Source organism: Pyrgilauda ruficollis, unplaced genomic scaffold (assembly GCF_017590135.1).
Source record: "Pyrgilauda ruficollis isolate IOZ18807 unplaced genomic scaffold, ASM1759013v1 scaffold66, whole genome shotgun sequence".
NCBI lineage: Eukaryota > Metazoa > Chordata > Aves > Passeriformes > Passeridae > Pyrgilauda > Pyrgilauda ruficollis.
The window spans coordinates 6518834-6532060 of record NW_024528377.1 but is presented as its reverse complement, the minus strand read 5'-3'; the positions used below and the strand labels follow the sequence as shown (position 1 = coordinate 6532060).

General features: G+C 49.6%; 1 protein-coding gene across 2 annotated transcripts in view; it reads right to left on the bottom strand.

The window, feature by feature from the left end:
• Window positions 1-9309, bottom strand: part of ST8SIA1 (ST8 alpha-N-acetyl-neuraminide alpha-2,8-sialyltransferase 1) — a 97508-nt gene extending 88199 nt beyond the window's left edge. The window contains exons 1-2 of one of the 2 annotated variants that reach the window (XM_041484482.1): window positions 8543-8806; window positions 6564-8406 (exon numbers count right to left, since the gene is read on the bottom strand). In XM_041484482.1, coding sequence (XP_041340416.1) covers window positions 7614-8406; window positions 8543-8787 — 1038 coding nt within the window. In that variant the 5' untranslated portion in view covers window positions 8788-8806 and the 3' untranslated portion in view covers window positions 6564-7613. Of the gene's footprint in view, window positions 1-6563; window positions 8407-8542 lie in introns of those variants that run through there. The other variant, XM_041484481.1, reaches the window with a different exon arrangement.
• Between the last annotated feature and the right edge of the window lie 3918 nt (window positions 9310-13227).

Below are 13227 nucleotides of genomic sequence, written 5' to 3'. Positions count from 1 at the left end.
AAAGTTTCTCAACCCATTTCTTAATTATATCATAAAAATTACAGAGGTCTAAAAGCAAATAAAACTTAAATACAGTACGCATTTATCTCAAAATTATTTTTCAAATCAATCTTTAAACAAGCTGTAGACAGAATGTTCACTTCATCATTCCCATTCTCATCTGATCCAACAGCCTTCCTCTGCACCTGCCTCATAAATATTGCATCCCCTTCCTACCCCATGTTACAGCCACACCCTAGAGAAATTAATTCTCATGCTTTTTACATTGCCATTAGGAACTAAATAGCACAACACAGGGGACTGCAGAGTCTGAACCTCACTCAGACAAATAAAGAAGGCAACATTGCCTGAGTGGATGGCAGTAAATCACCCACAATGAGCAGGGGTAATCTAGAGACTGCATTCCAGTTAGGAATGTCTGCTGCAGCATTCACTACTGCTGGCTCAGTTGTGGCAGAACTCACAGGTGGAGCAGCAGTAGCAAATCTGAAATTCACCAGTAGCTGACAATTCATTCTTTACACTGTAACTGTGAGCTACTGTCCAGAAACAGGGATTCATATCCCTAGTGGATGCCACACATGGAATAAAGAGCTCTACTCTCTCTGAAATAGATAAATGCTTCAATGGACGTCATAGAAAGAAGAAAAATACTAAACCAAATGCATTTTCACCCACAACAGGTAGTGAGCTGGTACCCCAGGCTCCAGCAGCAGGAAGAGCCAGCACCCACCAAAGCCTCAGCACAGGTTTTGGGGCACCCCTCCAGGAGCACTGCCACAGCCTGCCACTCACCAGGCAGCCCTTCCCTGGAACAGCAGTGGAGCCAGACCAGCACCAGAGAAAGCTTCGAGGGTCTTCGAGGGTCTGTAGCTCTGCATTGTCCTCCAGCCCAGCCTTTTATACCCCCCAGTTAATGCCCTGCACCTGTGTGCCCTCTGTGCCCTCTGTGCCTGGTCAGTGCCCCTGGGCACTCCATGGCTCGTTCCCTGCAATGCTGCTCACCTGTGCTGCACAGCTGGAGCCACTCAGGGATGAGGCCACAGCCCCACCACAAGCACCACCATCTCTGTGCCTACAACGTTCCTTTAAAATTCTTTTAGTGTGTTAAAAACTGCACTAACCCATGGGAAACTCACCCCATTCATCAAAATTCATAATCTGTGTAGCCAGGATCTTACTACGCACATTCTTGGAAGGAAAATCCTTCCGAGCACAGAATGTCTCTCTGCAAGCTTAAGGCACTGTAAAAATAATAGTTTCTGGACAGTGATAATTATTCACAGAATTCCCAACCAGCACCAGTGGCTGCCTAGACCTGAAGTTCAGTTACAAGAGATAACCATGCCATGTACATAGTTTCCTCAATTCCCTTTATAACTCTGCTTCCTTTGCTGTCCAGAGGCACATGGGGAGCCAAAGCCCGGGGTCCCCTGCAGTTAGAAGTAGGAGCTCTGAAACCCAGGTGAGTAACCCAAATAGTCTTCATCCAAACACTGAGGCAGATGGAACAGAATTCCCAGAACTGACATTTGGCCAAGATGGACCACACAGGAAAATATTAAAATCTTTTCACTGGAGAAAAAAAAATTATGTCTTGTTTGTCTTCCATCTCTGACAGGAAATATAAAGCTGTTATTTCTCTATTACGGCAATGGCCACTCCTGGCATTCCAGAAATATGCAGAGCAAGTTTTTCCCACAAGAAAGCAAGGAAAATAGCTGATAATCTGTTTTCCCAGCACTCCTTAAAGTATAGGAGATGTGTATAGCAACTATTAAATGAAAGCTGGTGGTGCTTCCTCAGAGCAGAGGCAACCTGATATGTAAAGCCTTTATCCGGCTAATACGTGAAGGCAAACCCTGCAATTTACCTGGAAAGCCTGAAAACCAACTTCTGGAACATCAAGGATGCAAAACAGCAGACGCCCTGATCATCAGTGGGAGTCATACTGGAGAAGGGCATTGTTAGTTCAGATGGGGAAGGAGATGGAGAAGTAAATAATTTCACACGAGTTCTTTGTACCGCTGCTGTGAACGTTAATTGGACAATTATAAAAGGAGCCACTCCAATAGTCTGGGGCTCCCCTTAAAGCTGAGGAGGGCCTCAAGCAGCCTAAGAATGGGAATAGTCTGAAGAAGAGGTGGAGGGGAAAAAAGAAGGAAAAAATATAAACACAATGGTTGTTCAGGAAATGTTTGGGATGCTCTCAGTGAACATGAAAGACATTAAAAATGTTAACCATTTCTATTCAGCTGTTCCCAGGAGTTTTAAAAGCCTCACTGTAGCCACATATCCATTTGAAAGGAGCATCTCTAAACCAAGAAATTAAGGAGGGCATTTTCCAGCAAATGGAACAGAAGTCAAAATAAAAGTCTGTTGATGTAACGCAATAACAAACAAAAACCCCACACCATTCTGCTAGCCATAAAATATTGTATAACAATCTAATTTCATAACTTTCACCTTTATCCTAAATGGAGCAGTGGGAAAGTGACCTCCAGAATCCTGGTGAAAGCTGGGATTTAGTTCTCCACAATGTAATTCACCTTGTTAAAAATTTCCAATACCATTAAGGTCAAGGCAACGGCACAGCTTCTTCACGAAGCTCAGAGCTTCTGTAGCAAATACTTCACAGAAAAAAAACTCTTTGCCAGGGTCTAGGGACTTATCAGTGCCTTGTCCCACCCCACCTGCTGTTTATGTAATCAGGTTAAATTCCAAGACCTGGGAGAAGAACCTCTGGTCTTCTGTATTTAAAAATTGTGACGTGACAAAAGCTGAATCTACACCAAGATTTACAAACACTACTTAGCTTGGATTAATGTGCTTCAGTCTGAATTTAACTGTGTGCAGCTGTGTTAAAATGATTTAGCATCAGGAGCAATTTCCTTGCTTTTTGAGAACCCCACGCAGCATTCAGAAAAAGATTAACGTATATCCAGGGATTTAAAATGTAAGTATTTTTTGGTGCTCAGAAAACTGGAACAACAGAAGACTGCAGTCCAAACAGCTTCTTCATTTCAGTGAGGTTCATCCACACTGGGGAAAGACAAATTCTAAAGGGTGAAAGACAATTCATTTTCCATGCATTTACCTACCAGCAACCTACTAGCTTCAAAAATTGGAATGTTCATATATGTCACTGAACACACATCAAATGGGAGCAACACTTTTGGCTGCTCTGAGGATGAAAATTACGAGAGGAATAAATCACTCATTGCTCCATTGTCTGGATGATTCAGTGCCCACTGCACAGCAAAGAAAAGGAAAATCTAAATGGGAAAATCCATACATCCAGCAGAGTCTGGTGTGTACATACCAGACTTTCGGGGCCCCAGCTGGGTAACCTAAATTCCAGCAAAGTCTCTGCTCCTCCTGTTCCCCAGTGCCTGGCTGAGGGCCTTTGGCTGCTCCCAGCTAGCAGGAAAGAGCCTCAGGCAGCTGGCTACATCCTCCCATATCTATTGGCAGACTGGGGTTTTTACAAATCCAAAGGAAAGCAGCAATCCAACAGGGTGCAAGATACCCGGGATCTCAGCAGTCTGTTTCATCAGAACTGCAAATCAGTCTGTAAGAAAATGCTACTTAGGGTCAAGGAAGGAGGAGAGCAGGAGCTGGAACTCAGGAATTGAAATCAATTCCTGTCTTGCCATGCACAGCTCTCCCCTGCAAAGACACTGTGAGCTAACTCAGATAACTATTTCTCATTGTTTTCATGTCATTCAGGTATCCACCTTGAAGATATGGAGCCAAGCCTCTCTACAGCTTGCTTTCTTCAGCACAGCCTCCAAATAATAACATGTAATAAGAACATTTATTTCCTTTCACCTTTAACCTGCTCTTCAAAATCGTACCTCTTCACCAAAACAGCTTCTCATCTCAGCTGGAAACCACAAATTGCAAATACTCCGTTTATCCCCAGTGATGCAAATACAACAGAAACAACAACAAAATCAAGTAAAATGTTGATGAAAACACAGCCAGGCAGTAGCAACACCTGCTAGGGACAGAAAAATGAACTGGTTTTGGCTCAACACGTGGGCCTATCCATTGGTTTCAGGGCAGGGCTTCCCAGGGCATAGAGGCAGAACTAACCTAATCCAGCATCTCCCAGGTCTACTCCTAGCTCTGTCCTTCATATGCATCTAGGGAAAGCAGGGATAATTCTGTAGCTGATGAAGCTGTTTAAGAAGGGCCAAACTCTAACCTAAAGTCAGCCTGAGCAATACAAAGTTTAGTCTCAGATTTGCCTTGAAATAGCCCAATGAGGATCCCAAGACTCAGGTAATTTGCAGTGCTGCCATAAAAAGAGCAGGAAAAAAAGTCATCTGAACTAAGGAGAACCTTGCTGACTCTGCAATGGCATCTGCCATACCCAGCTGGGGAGGTGACCTGGAGCTGCAGCCCTGTGCCCATGCAATCCAGGATGGGCAGTGACTCAGGGGCTGCTCTCCTGTGCCTGCTCTCCAGGTGCAGACAGGAGCAGCTGGCAGAGAGCACCTGGCAAGGGGGAGCTCCGGGGGGAAAGCCCCTCTGGCACCTGGGAGCAGAGCAGGGCTTCTGCAGGGCAGCAGCAGCAGAGGCTGCACCCCTGTGCATGTCCCTGCTGCCAGCACCAGAGCCTGGCCTCTCTGTCCAGCCCAGCCACTGAGCCTGGGTGAGTCCAGGGCTGCAGCCTCTCTGCTCTGCCCGTGGAAAATGGACAAACCTGCAGGGAAGGAGGGGGGAAGCCACCAGCCAAGGTGAGCACAGCCAGTGTCAGAGGGGACATCACTGGAGAGCAAAGACAAGCTGTAGCAGATGCTCTGGGCGAGAGTCAGGTCATGAGCAGTGAGTTCACAGGGGACATCTGCCACCAGTTTGATCAAGTCACTCCCAGAACCATCCCTGGTGACCTTTCAGCATCACCCGAAACTGAAGCAGCAGAAGCAGGAACACAGCTAAATCTCAGTGAAGCCTTTCTGGTGTCTTGCAGGGACTGTCCCATCTCTTCCTGAAGAGCCTCTAATGCACTCACCATCATCCAGCCCCTCCAGGGACTCCTGGCAGTCCAAACCCACTGCCCCCACAGCACCCCACTCCCTAGAGGAGCTCCACCCTCCACAAACAAATGAAGTGTCACATAAACACACAGTGCTTGGCATTTTTGGTGTATGGAGCTTGTAAGGCAGACAAAAAGATCCAGTTCTGCCTTTAATGAATTGCAGCATTTTAAACAAAATCATCCTAAAGGTATTACTGTATACAATTTACTTCAGCAAACAACAGACAACAAGTAAAAACATTTTTGCCTAAATAATCTCAGCAGCACTAGGCCCTAAAAAACCCCTAATGAATCTGGAAAAACAATTAGGGCTCAATAACATTAACCACCTCACAGGATGACAAGCCATTTTACTGTGGGCAGATTAGACACATTAGCTATTAGTGGCTCTAATGATGGTCTTACTCCTATTTTGACCACTTTACAGCTCAAAATTGAGCAGTTTTACCATCTGACAGAACATTCAGCATTTGTCAGACAGGAGATGCTTTCACTGTATGACTACCCCAAACCTCTGGTCTCTTGAAATTTAAAGGCATCCGTGGCTATTTATGCAGGTATTTATATTTGCAAAGCAGTTCTGGAAATTCATTCAAACACAAAACCCCCATTGAATCATTCCACCAGAACCAGGCCAGTCTGGTTCTTGCATGAGCAAGAGCAGGGGTCAGATCTTTCCATAAGGTTTCCGGCTGTACTGAGAGGAGAAGGAAGCAGCACTGGAGACTGAGGGGCCACCCTCAGTCTTGGTTGCCAGGGTTCAACCCAAGCCACCCCAAATTACCCCGATGCTGCTGCTGAACCTGCTAAATCACTTAGTGAAGTTGTCCTTGCTCCACGTACAGAAGGCAAAGGGGGAACAGTCTTTCTGAGGTTTGAAAGATATGATTTCATCAAATTAATTAGCCAACATGCACTTCAGCAATAGGAGTCCCGTGAGTGTATGGCAGGAGAAAGTTCCAAACCTGGCAGGTGTTTGCTCTGTGTAGCAAGAACCTGGCTATGCAATACCAAAAATGCCACTCTATTACACAAAGCAGCACTGGATTTTTAGCCAGATTAATTCCAATTTGTGCTCTAAACTGAGTGAAACCAAAATTGTCTGCTAACCAGAATGTGGCAGGAGGGCTAGGGAGAACAGCAATTAACACTGTTCTTAAATAACATTTTATTAATAATACATTAAAGCACGCTTAATATTAGACTATTATGGAAAGCCATATTACTTGAAAGTTCAGATGCAGGTTTTCTGTGAAGCTCTATCCCTCCTTTCCCATTCCAACAGAGACTGACATTCTCTGGAATTTTCCAGCAGAAAGTTAAATTTGGAGTTTTTACAGCTGGCTTGCTTAGGGACAGCAGGACAAGAGCAAAGAGTTTCTGTTAACCTCAAATACACAGCAGCTTGTCTGACATGGGCTTCAGCTTCAAAATCTTATATCATGAAGAGAAGGAAATTAAAGCAGCAAAAATAGAGTTCTACTTCACAAGTGTTGGAATAATACAGTTCACTATACTCACTACATATCTCCAGCATACAATTTCTCTTAAAAACCACTTTTAAAGCAGATTGATTTAAAGTTCATTGTATTTAGTGCTGTACCAACTCATTAAGAGGCTCAGGCAAGAAACAACAGCTCCTTTTATTGCATGAGACTCTTCAATAGCATCTCTGAGAAAATCACTATGTTTAGAGAGTAGAAAAACATATGGGCAAGTGGAATAGCTGATAAGCCACGCAGAGTTTTTGTTACTAAACCATGTGGTGGAAATGGTCTAAAACTGTTTTGTAAACTGAAACTGCAGCAGCACTACCAACCTTCAAACAACATTTGGTTCTCTAACATGACAACTAATAGACCAAACTTTTTCCTACATAACCTGGGGGGTAATTTAAAAAAAAAACAAAACTGGATTCATCTACCCCCAAAACTGGGGGAATTTCGTGCAAAGGATCAAGATTAACTAATAGTCAAGAAGATCAGTGTAGCTTCTAGTGTTAGTTAAGTGTTTTAGGAGAGGGATCCTGCATCTGGACCTTATAGCCAGTTCTGTATTAAAGGCAGGGCTTCTTCCAGGCCTGCCTAATGGGATAGTATCAGCACATTCCTGCTTATCACCCATCATTGCTCAGATTTCCTCCAGGCTTTGGGGCTAACCAGCAAATGTGCATTGCAAGAACTGTAAGCTTTCTGTTATCCCAGCAGACAAGATGTTAAGCTTGATATTAACATCAGCTCCAGTTCATGACAAAGGCAAACACATTCAGAAAATACTGAAGAATTTAAAATAAAACTGTACGCCACTTAAAAACAAACAAAAATATTTTTTAAAAGGGACAATAAGTTCCTTGAATTTTGGATCTGAATCATTTTACTAAAGAGGGTATTTCTGGAGGCTGTTTGATTACCACTCACTCTGATCTTTAATTTGCTTGGAGGACAGGGACAAAAAACCAGCTTCCCTCTGGGAAAGGGAGGGAAATCTGCCTCTCGTCCAATTGCCTCTATTGTACCAAACATGCGAGAAATTTTTGAGGGGATGCAAGTCTCCACTGCAGACGCTTTTAAAGGAGAGTGATTAAAAAATCCTGCCCAGCGCAGGGACCCGGTCGGTTTTCTCGGCTCGCAGCTGTGGCAGCTTGGTCGCGGCATTCCCCCTCTCCTGTGCAGCTGGGCAAGCGAAACGGGCCCCGAGGATTATCGCCATTTCCCAGCCACGTCAAGAGCAGAGGAGAGAAAAGGTGCCTTTTCACGTGGCTTCTATAATAAACCACACGGAGCCAAGGAGCGGCGCGGAGCCTCCCGAGCTGGAGCGGGCTCTGGCGGGGATGCACGTCCGCGGAGAATCCCTGCATCCAGCGCAGGCATCCCGGAGCCCCACGGCCAGGCTGTGCACAGACATCCCTGCGCATCCTGGAGCCCCACGGCCAGGCTGTGCACACATCCCTGCGCATCCCGGAGCTCCAGGGGCCGGGCTGTGCACACACATCCCTGCGCATCCCGGAGCTCCAGGGGCCGGGCTGTGCACACACATCCCTGCGCATCCCGGAGCTCCAGGGGCCGGGCTGTGCACACACATCCCTGCGCATCCCGGAGCCGCACGGGCCGGGCTCTGCCGGCAGCCCCGGGCTTTGTTCGCAGCCACGGGCGCTGCCGGTGCCTCTGATATCCAGCCAGCGAGCAGCATCCCTTTGTGCAGGCGAACGCCGCACCCTCGGAACCTCTCCCCTCGCACGGCTCTCCCCGCGGGAACGAGCCTCCATCCCCGCGCCGAGCCCCTTCTCCTCGCCGCAGCCAACGGAGCCACCCCAAAAAAAGTTTTGCCGGGCAGAAGGAGCCCTGCCCGCCTGCCGCCCGCTGTGAGAAAACAAAGGGTCGGGGAAGAAAGAATAAAGTTGGGGCTCGGGGCTGGGGAGCGGGCCGGGCGGGCTCGGGCCGCGGCCGGCGGTCCCCGCTGCCGTCCCCGCTGCCCTTGGGCCGCGCACGGCGGTACCTGAACAGGGCGACCGCAGTCTGGTTCCTCCTCCACGCCTTGCCCTGCTGCAGCAGCACCCCCTGCACGATCTCCTTCTCGTCGGGCAGCCGGTACACGGGGAACACGTAGAGCCAGCAGAGGACGAAGACGCCCAGGGCGCTGGCGCCCACGGGCAGGCGGGTGCGCGGCCACTTCCACGGCAGCCCCGCCATCCTCCTCCTGCTCCCGCAGCGCCGCCGCGGCTCCGGGCCGCGCTCCCACATCAGGCCCGCGCCATGCGGAGCCGCGGGCGGGGGCCCGGCCCGGCTCGGCTCGGCCCGGCCCGGCTCAGCTCCGCTCAGCCCCGCTGCCCGCCGCCATCGCCGCCGGGGGAGCGGGGCTGCTGCTGCCGCTGCGCCGCGGCTCGCTGCTCTCTGCGGCGGTGGCGGCTGCCGCCCTTCCTCTCAGTCATTTGGTCCCTCGCGTTCCCCGCCAGATGATGCTCCGCCGCTCCCCGCCCTCCCTCCGCCTCCTGCCGAGCCCCTCGCTGAGGACCGACCCGGTAAATTTCCACCCCGCCCCGGCCGCGGGGCGCTCCGGCCTCGCTGCCCGGCCCGCGGGGGAGGGAGGGAGGGAGCGGAGACCTCGGTGCTGCGGGCTCGGCTCCGCCGCCACGCCCGGCCCCCTCGCCGCGGGCACCGAGCGGAGGGAGGGAGGGAGGATCGCAGGCTCGGAGGGAGGTCCCGCTCCGGTCTCGCCCCGGCTCCCACCGGCCGCTCTCCCGCTCCTTCTCCTTCCCTCCCGGAGCCTGGCTCTGTTCCCCGGCAGAGGCCGCAGCTGCTCCAGCGCGCCCGGCGGCACCGACCCCTGCCCGCCGCCGCTCCTGCCGTGGCCGCCCCGGGCCGCCCCCAGCGCTCCGGACCTGCCCCGGGCTCCAGCCGAGAGCCCCGGGCCGCGATCACCGCCTCCGCCCGCTCAAAGCGTGTCCCGCACGAAGGACATCCTACAGAAAGTACACAGCGAAATCTGCGCCTTAAGGTTCTCCTGGGAGAATGCAGCGAAGCGGGAGCGCGGCAAGCCCAAGAGCAGAGCGTGCCCTGCCAGCAGCAGCAGCTCCTGCGGGGAGCGGCTGAGGGCACTTTTCATCTCTCTCCAGCCCGGAGATGAGGAGCTCGGGGGCACACCTCGCAGCTGTTCTGCAGCTCCCTGGAGGGGAAGCAGAGGGACAAGCGCTGCTCTCATCTCCGTGGTGACCCTGAAGAGAGCCGAGGGAATGCCATGAAGCTGTGTCAGGGGCGTTTGGGCTGGATCTCAGGAAAAGGTTCTTCACCCAGATGGTGCTGGGCACTGTAACAGGCTCCCCGGGGAAATGCTCGTGGTATCAACCCTGACCCAGTTCAAGAAGCATTTGGACAACACTCTCAGGCACACGGTGGATCCTTGGGGTTGTCCTGTGCAGGAGCAGGAGCTGGATTTCGATGATCCTTTTGGGTTTCTTCCAGTTCAGGATATTCCCTGATTGTCTGTGCCCCTGGGGTGGTTGGGTCTGTGAAGAGAGCACAGTGAGGGGCTGATGGTGCTCCAGCCCTCTGGGGCTGCTGCTGCCCTGCTCAGAGTGAGGGAGAGCTGGCAGAGAAGCCACCCTCAAACCAAGGAGCAGCAGCATGACCCTTGCACACCTATGGCAGTGCCCAGCTCAGGCTTCCCATGGGGAATTCATCTGCACACCAGGCTGAGGGTGCCACAGCCCTCAGCCCTCCTAAACCGCCAGTGCCATCGTTGGTGCCAGCAGAGTGACCCCAGCAGTGGAAAGCACCTCTCTGATAAATCAGGCTGAAACATGGGAGGCACGCTCCACTCCTCTCAGCACCTCAGTGGCAGATCTGACTTTCAGAGCCCGCTCTCTAGTGCCTGGCACAAAGGCAGATTCAGCCCTGGCTGGTCCCATCCATCTCCAGGCACACCTTTCAGACCCTCTGGAAACACTGCAGGCTACCACATAAGCTGGGTGAGCAGCCAGCTGCTTTCCAGACCTTCAGTCTTGGTTGTTCTGGGGCAACTTTCAGGGCTGAGTAGTAATTAAGGGAATTAAGGGGTAATTGGGTGAAGGAACGAAATCAAGAAGAAAGTTTGATACAGTTAGTTTGCTATCTCCTGGGCCTAAGGCAGCAATACAATGCCATAAATACTAGCTGGGTGTTTCAACAGTGTTTTCAGCTAGAGATGCCAACATGCTTAGTTCTGAGTGCAAAACTAAATCTGGAAATCTCAATGCACTTTCAGTGATTGAGGAAAAGAATAACATTCTCATTCACAGCATGTTGCTGTGTAGAAATATACACTGACAAACAGAACATTTACTTCATGATGTCTAATGAACATAAAAATGCCAGAAACATGTAATTGCAGAAGAAATGTTATTTTCATTCCTATTTGGTATGCTACAGTTGTCTGGAGTGTTAGAGGTGTTCTCTCTGGACAAAAATGGGAAAAGAAACTGAGCAAGGCATTTTGGTTAGCCTCTAGAAAAAAACATTTAGAACCAGGTAAATATTTTCATTTTGGTGGGGAAATTATTTACCAACAGCAGAATAAACCAGAATAGATGTTCAGTCACATCTGTTAAAAACAAACGGGACCATTCAGTCTCTGGAGACTAATTCAAAACATAGTTAGAGCCATTAAAAGTAAAACAAAGAAAGTGATTGAAAAAAAAGATGAACAGAACTGTATCCCAAATTAGGTCCTGGCTGTTTGCTCACCTTTGGCTGAGAAGAGACAGACTGGAGACTCTGTATTGCTTTGGAAACCAGAAAGTGGAAACGAACAAGAGAAAGCAGGAATGACTTATTCTTTCAATGTGCAAACTGCTTGCAATGAGTTAAAGCACACCCAATATACACAAGATTTTGGGATATCTTTTATTTGTGATCCTGTGGGAGGTTCCTAAGCGTTTCCTGCCCTGTTTTGTGAGTCCCTTTCAGCGTGAAGGCCCCAGGCAGGCTGCTCACAGGGCTGGTGCAGGGCAGGCGCTCCATCCCCGCCCGCTGTCCCCGGGAGCAGCGCAGGGGAGGCGGAGCTGCCGGTGCTGCCCTGACCTGGCGGGGAGCGCAGGTGCCTGCCCCGCTGCGCTCCTGCACGGCCGGAGGAGCTCAGAGCCCGCTCTGGTACCCTGTGCAGCGTCATCCCTCGCTGTCCTTTCCGCTGGCACGGAGCCCCGAGGCCAGCACACCGCTCCTTTCTGCTGGCACTGACGGCTGAGGGTGGACAGTAAACAGAGGGTAAGAGAAAACTGCCAAAAATGAACCTTGCTTATGAGCGAGTAGCCTGAAACACTTCAGCGACGCTTTGCAGTTGTTGAGAAGATACAGAGATGGTGCGATCAACAATCCGTATCTTTAAATTGAAGCAGAAAATTGATATTCACACATGATTCCACTCTTTTGAACTCCATTTTAGGGAGAATTGATGGTGAGTTTAACCTCACCTCCATTACTTGGTTCCAAGATCCCAGTCAGAAGGGCCAGGTAATCCTGGGCAGAGTCTGTCCACTACAGGAAAAAAAAAGAAAAAAGAAAAAAAAAAAAAAAAAAAAAAGAAAAAAAAAAAAGTTGTTCTGAGAGGTGCCTTTAAAAATCAGCACAGGGAAAAGCAACGATGGAATAAAACGCCTTTTAAACTCTCAGGGGACACAGCCTGCTGCTCACGGATGGGAAGGAAACGCCGTGCTTGTTTTCCCGGTTTCCCCCCAAAATGCGGAGCAGGATCCCCTGCGTTCCCTGCTGCGTTCCTGCGCTGCCCCTGCGGGTGGAGCTGGCACTGCTCAGCCAACACCTCGCCCAGCCACAGATTCCAGGCTTTCTTCTTTCCCCTGCTCCCAGCCCAAAACACTGGCGAAGATTAGAACTACATCCTCCCAGAGATCCAGCTTTCGCCTGCTTTCGTCTGAAGCATCGTGCACTCCTACAGGCATCCCCCTGTACCTCGTCTTTGCACTCTCTCAGCTCTCTCGCTTCCAAAATAACAGGGAATTTCCCTCCACTTCAGCATCCCACACACTCTCTGTTCTGCAGAATTTAGCAGAGGAGTTGCACTGGAATCAGTTTTCAGGGTATGGCATCCCTTTAGTGGATGGAAATGTCACCATGCCATATACCTGGCAAATCCATCACCTTCCCAGTGCACCCCGTTACCACCTGACTAAAACTCCTTGCTCTGCTGTGCCCTCTGTTCTGCAAGTATTTCATGCTATGTTAGTAGAGTCTATATGAAAATGGGATGTTATTTTTCAAGGGAAAACGAAGCTGAAAGAAAAGTAAGCACTCTGTGTGGAACCCCAGCCCTTATTCCCCACTGCCATAAATAACCAGTGCTCCTTTGGTACGGGGTTGTTTTGGACCCAATGTACAACTCAAAAATATTCAGCAATCATCGCCTGTCTCTACTATCATTGTAGGCCAGATTTTGTGCGGTGTCACCTGTGAACAGGCTGATTTCTCTGAATTCCTTCTGTTCACACAGATCTAAAACTGGCATCTGAATCTCAGAACAGCACAAACACTGAACTGTATGAATGGATGCACAGTTGCCCTGTTGGCAAATTCCCACTATGCCTCTCCCTATCAGAATTTACTCTGCAGCTCTGTTGAAACCACCCACAAATCTATATCCTCATTTTAAGCCCCTAATTTGACAGAGAGTTTTATATAATCCTATTAAAGGGG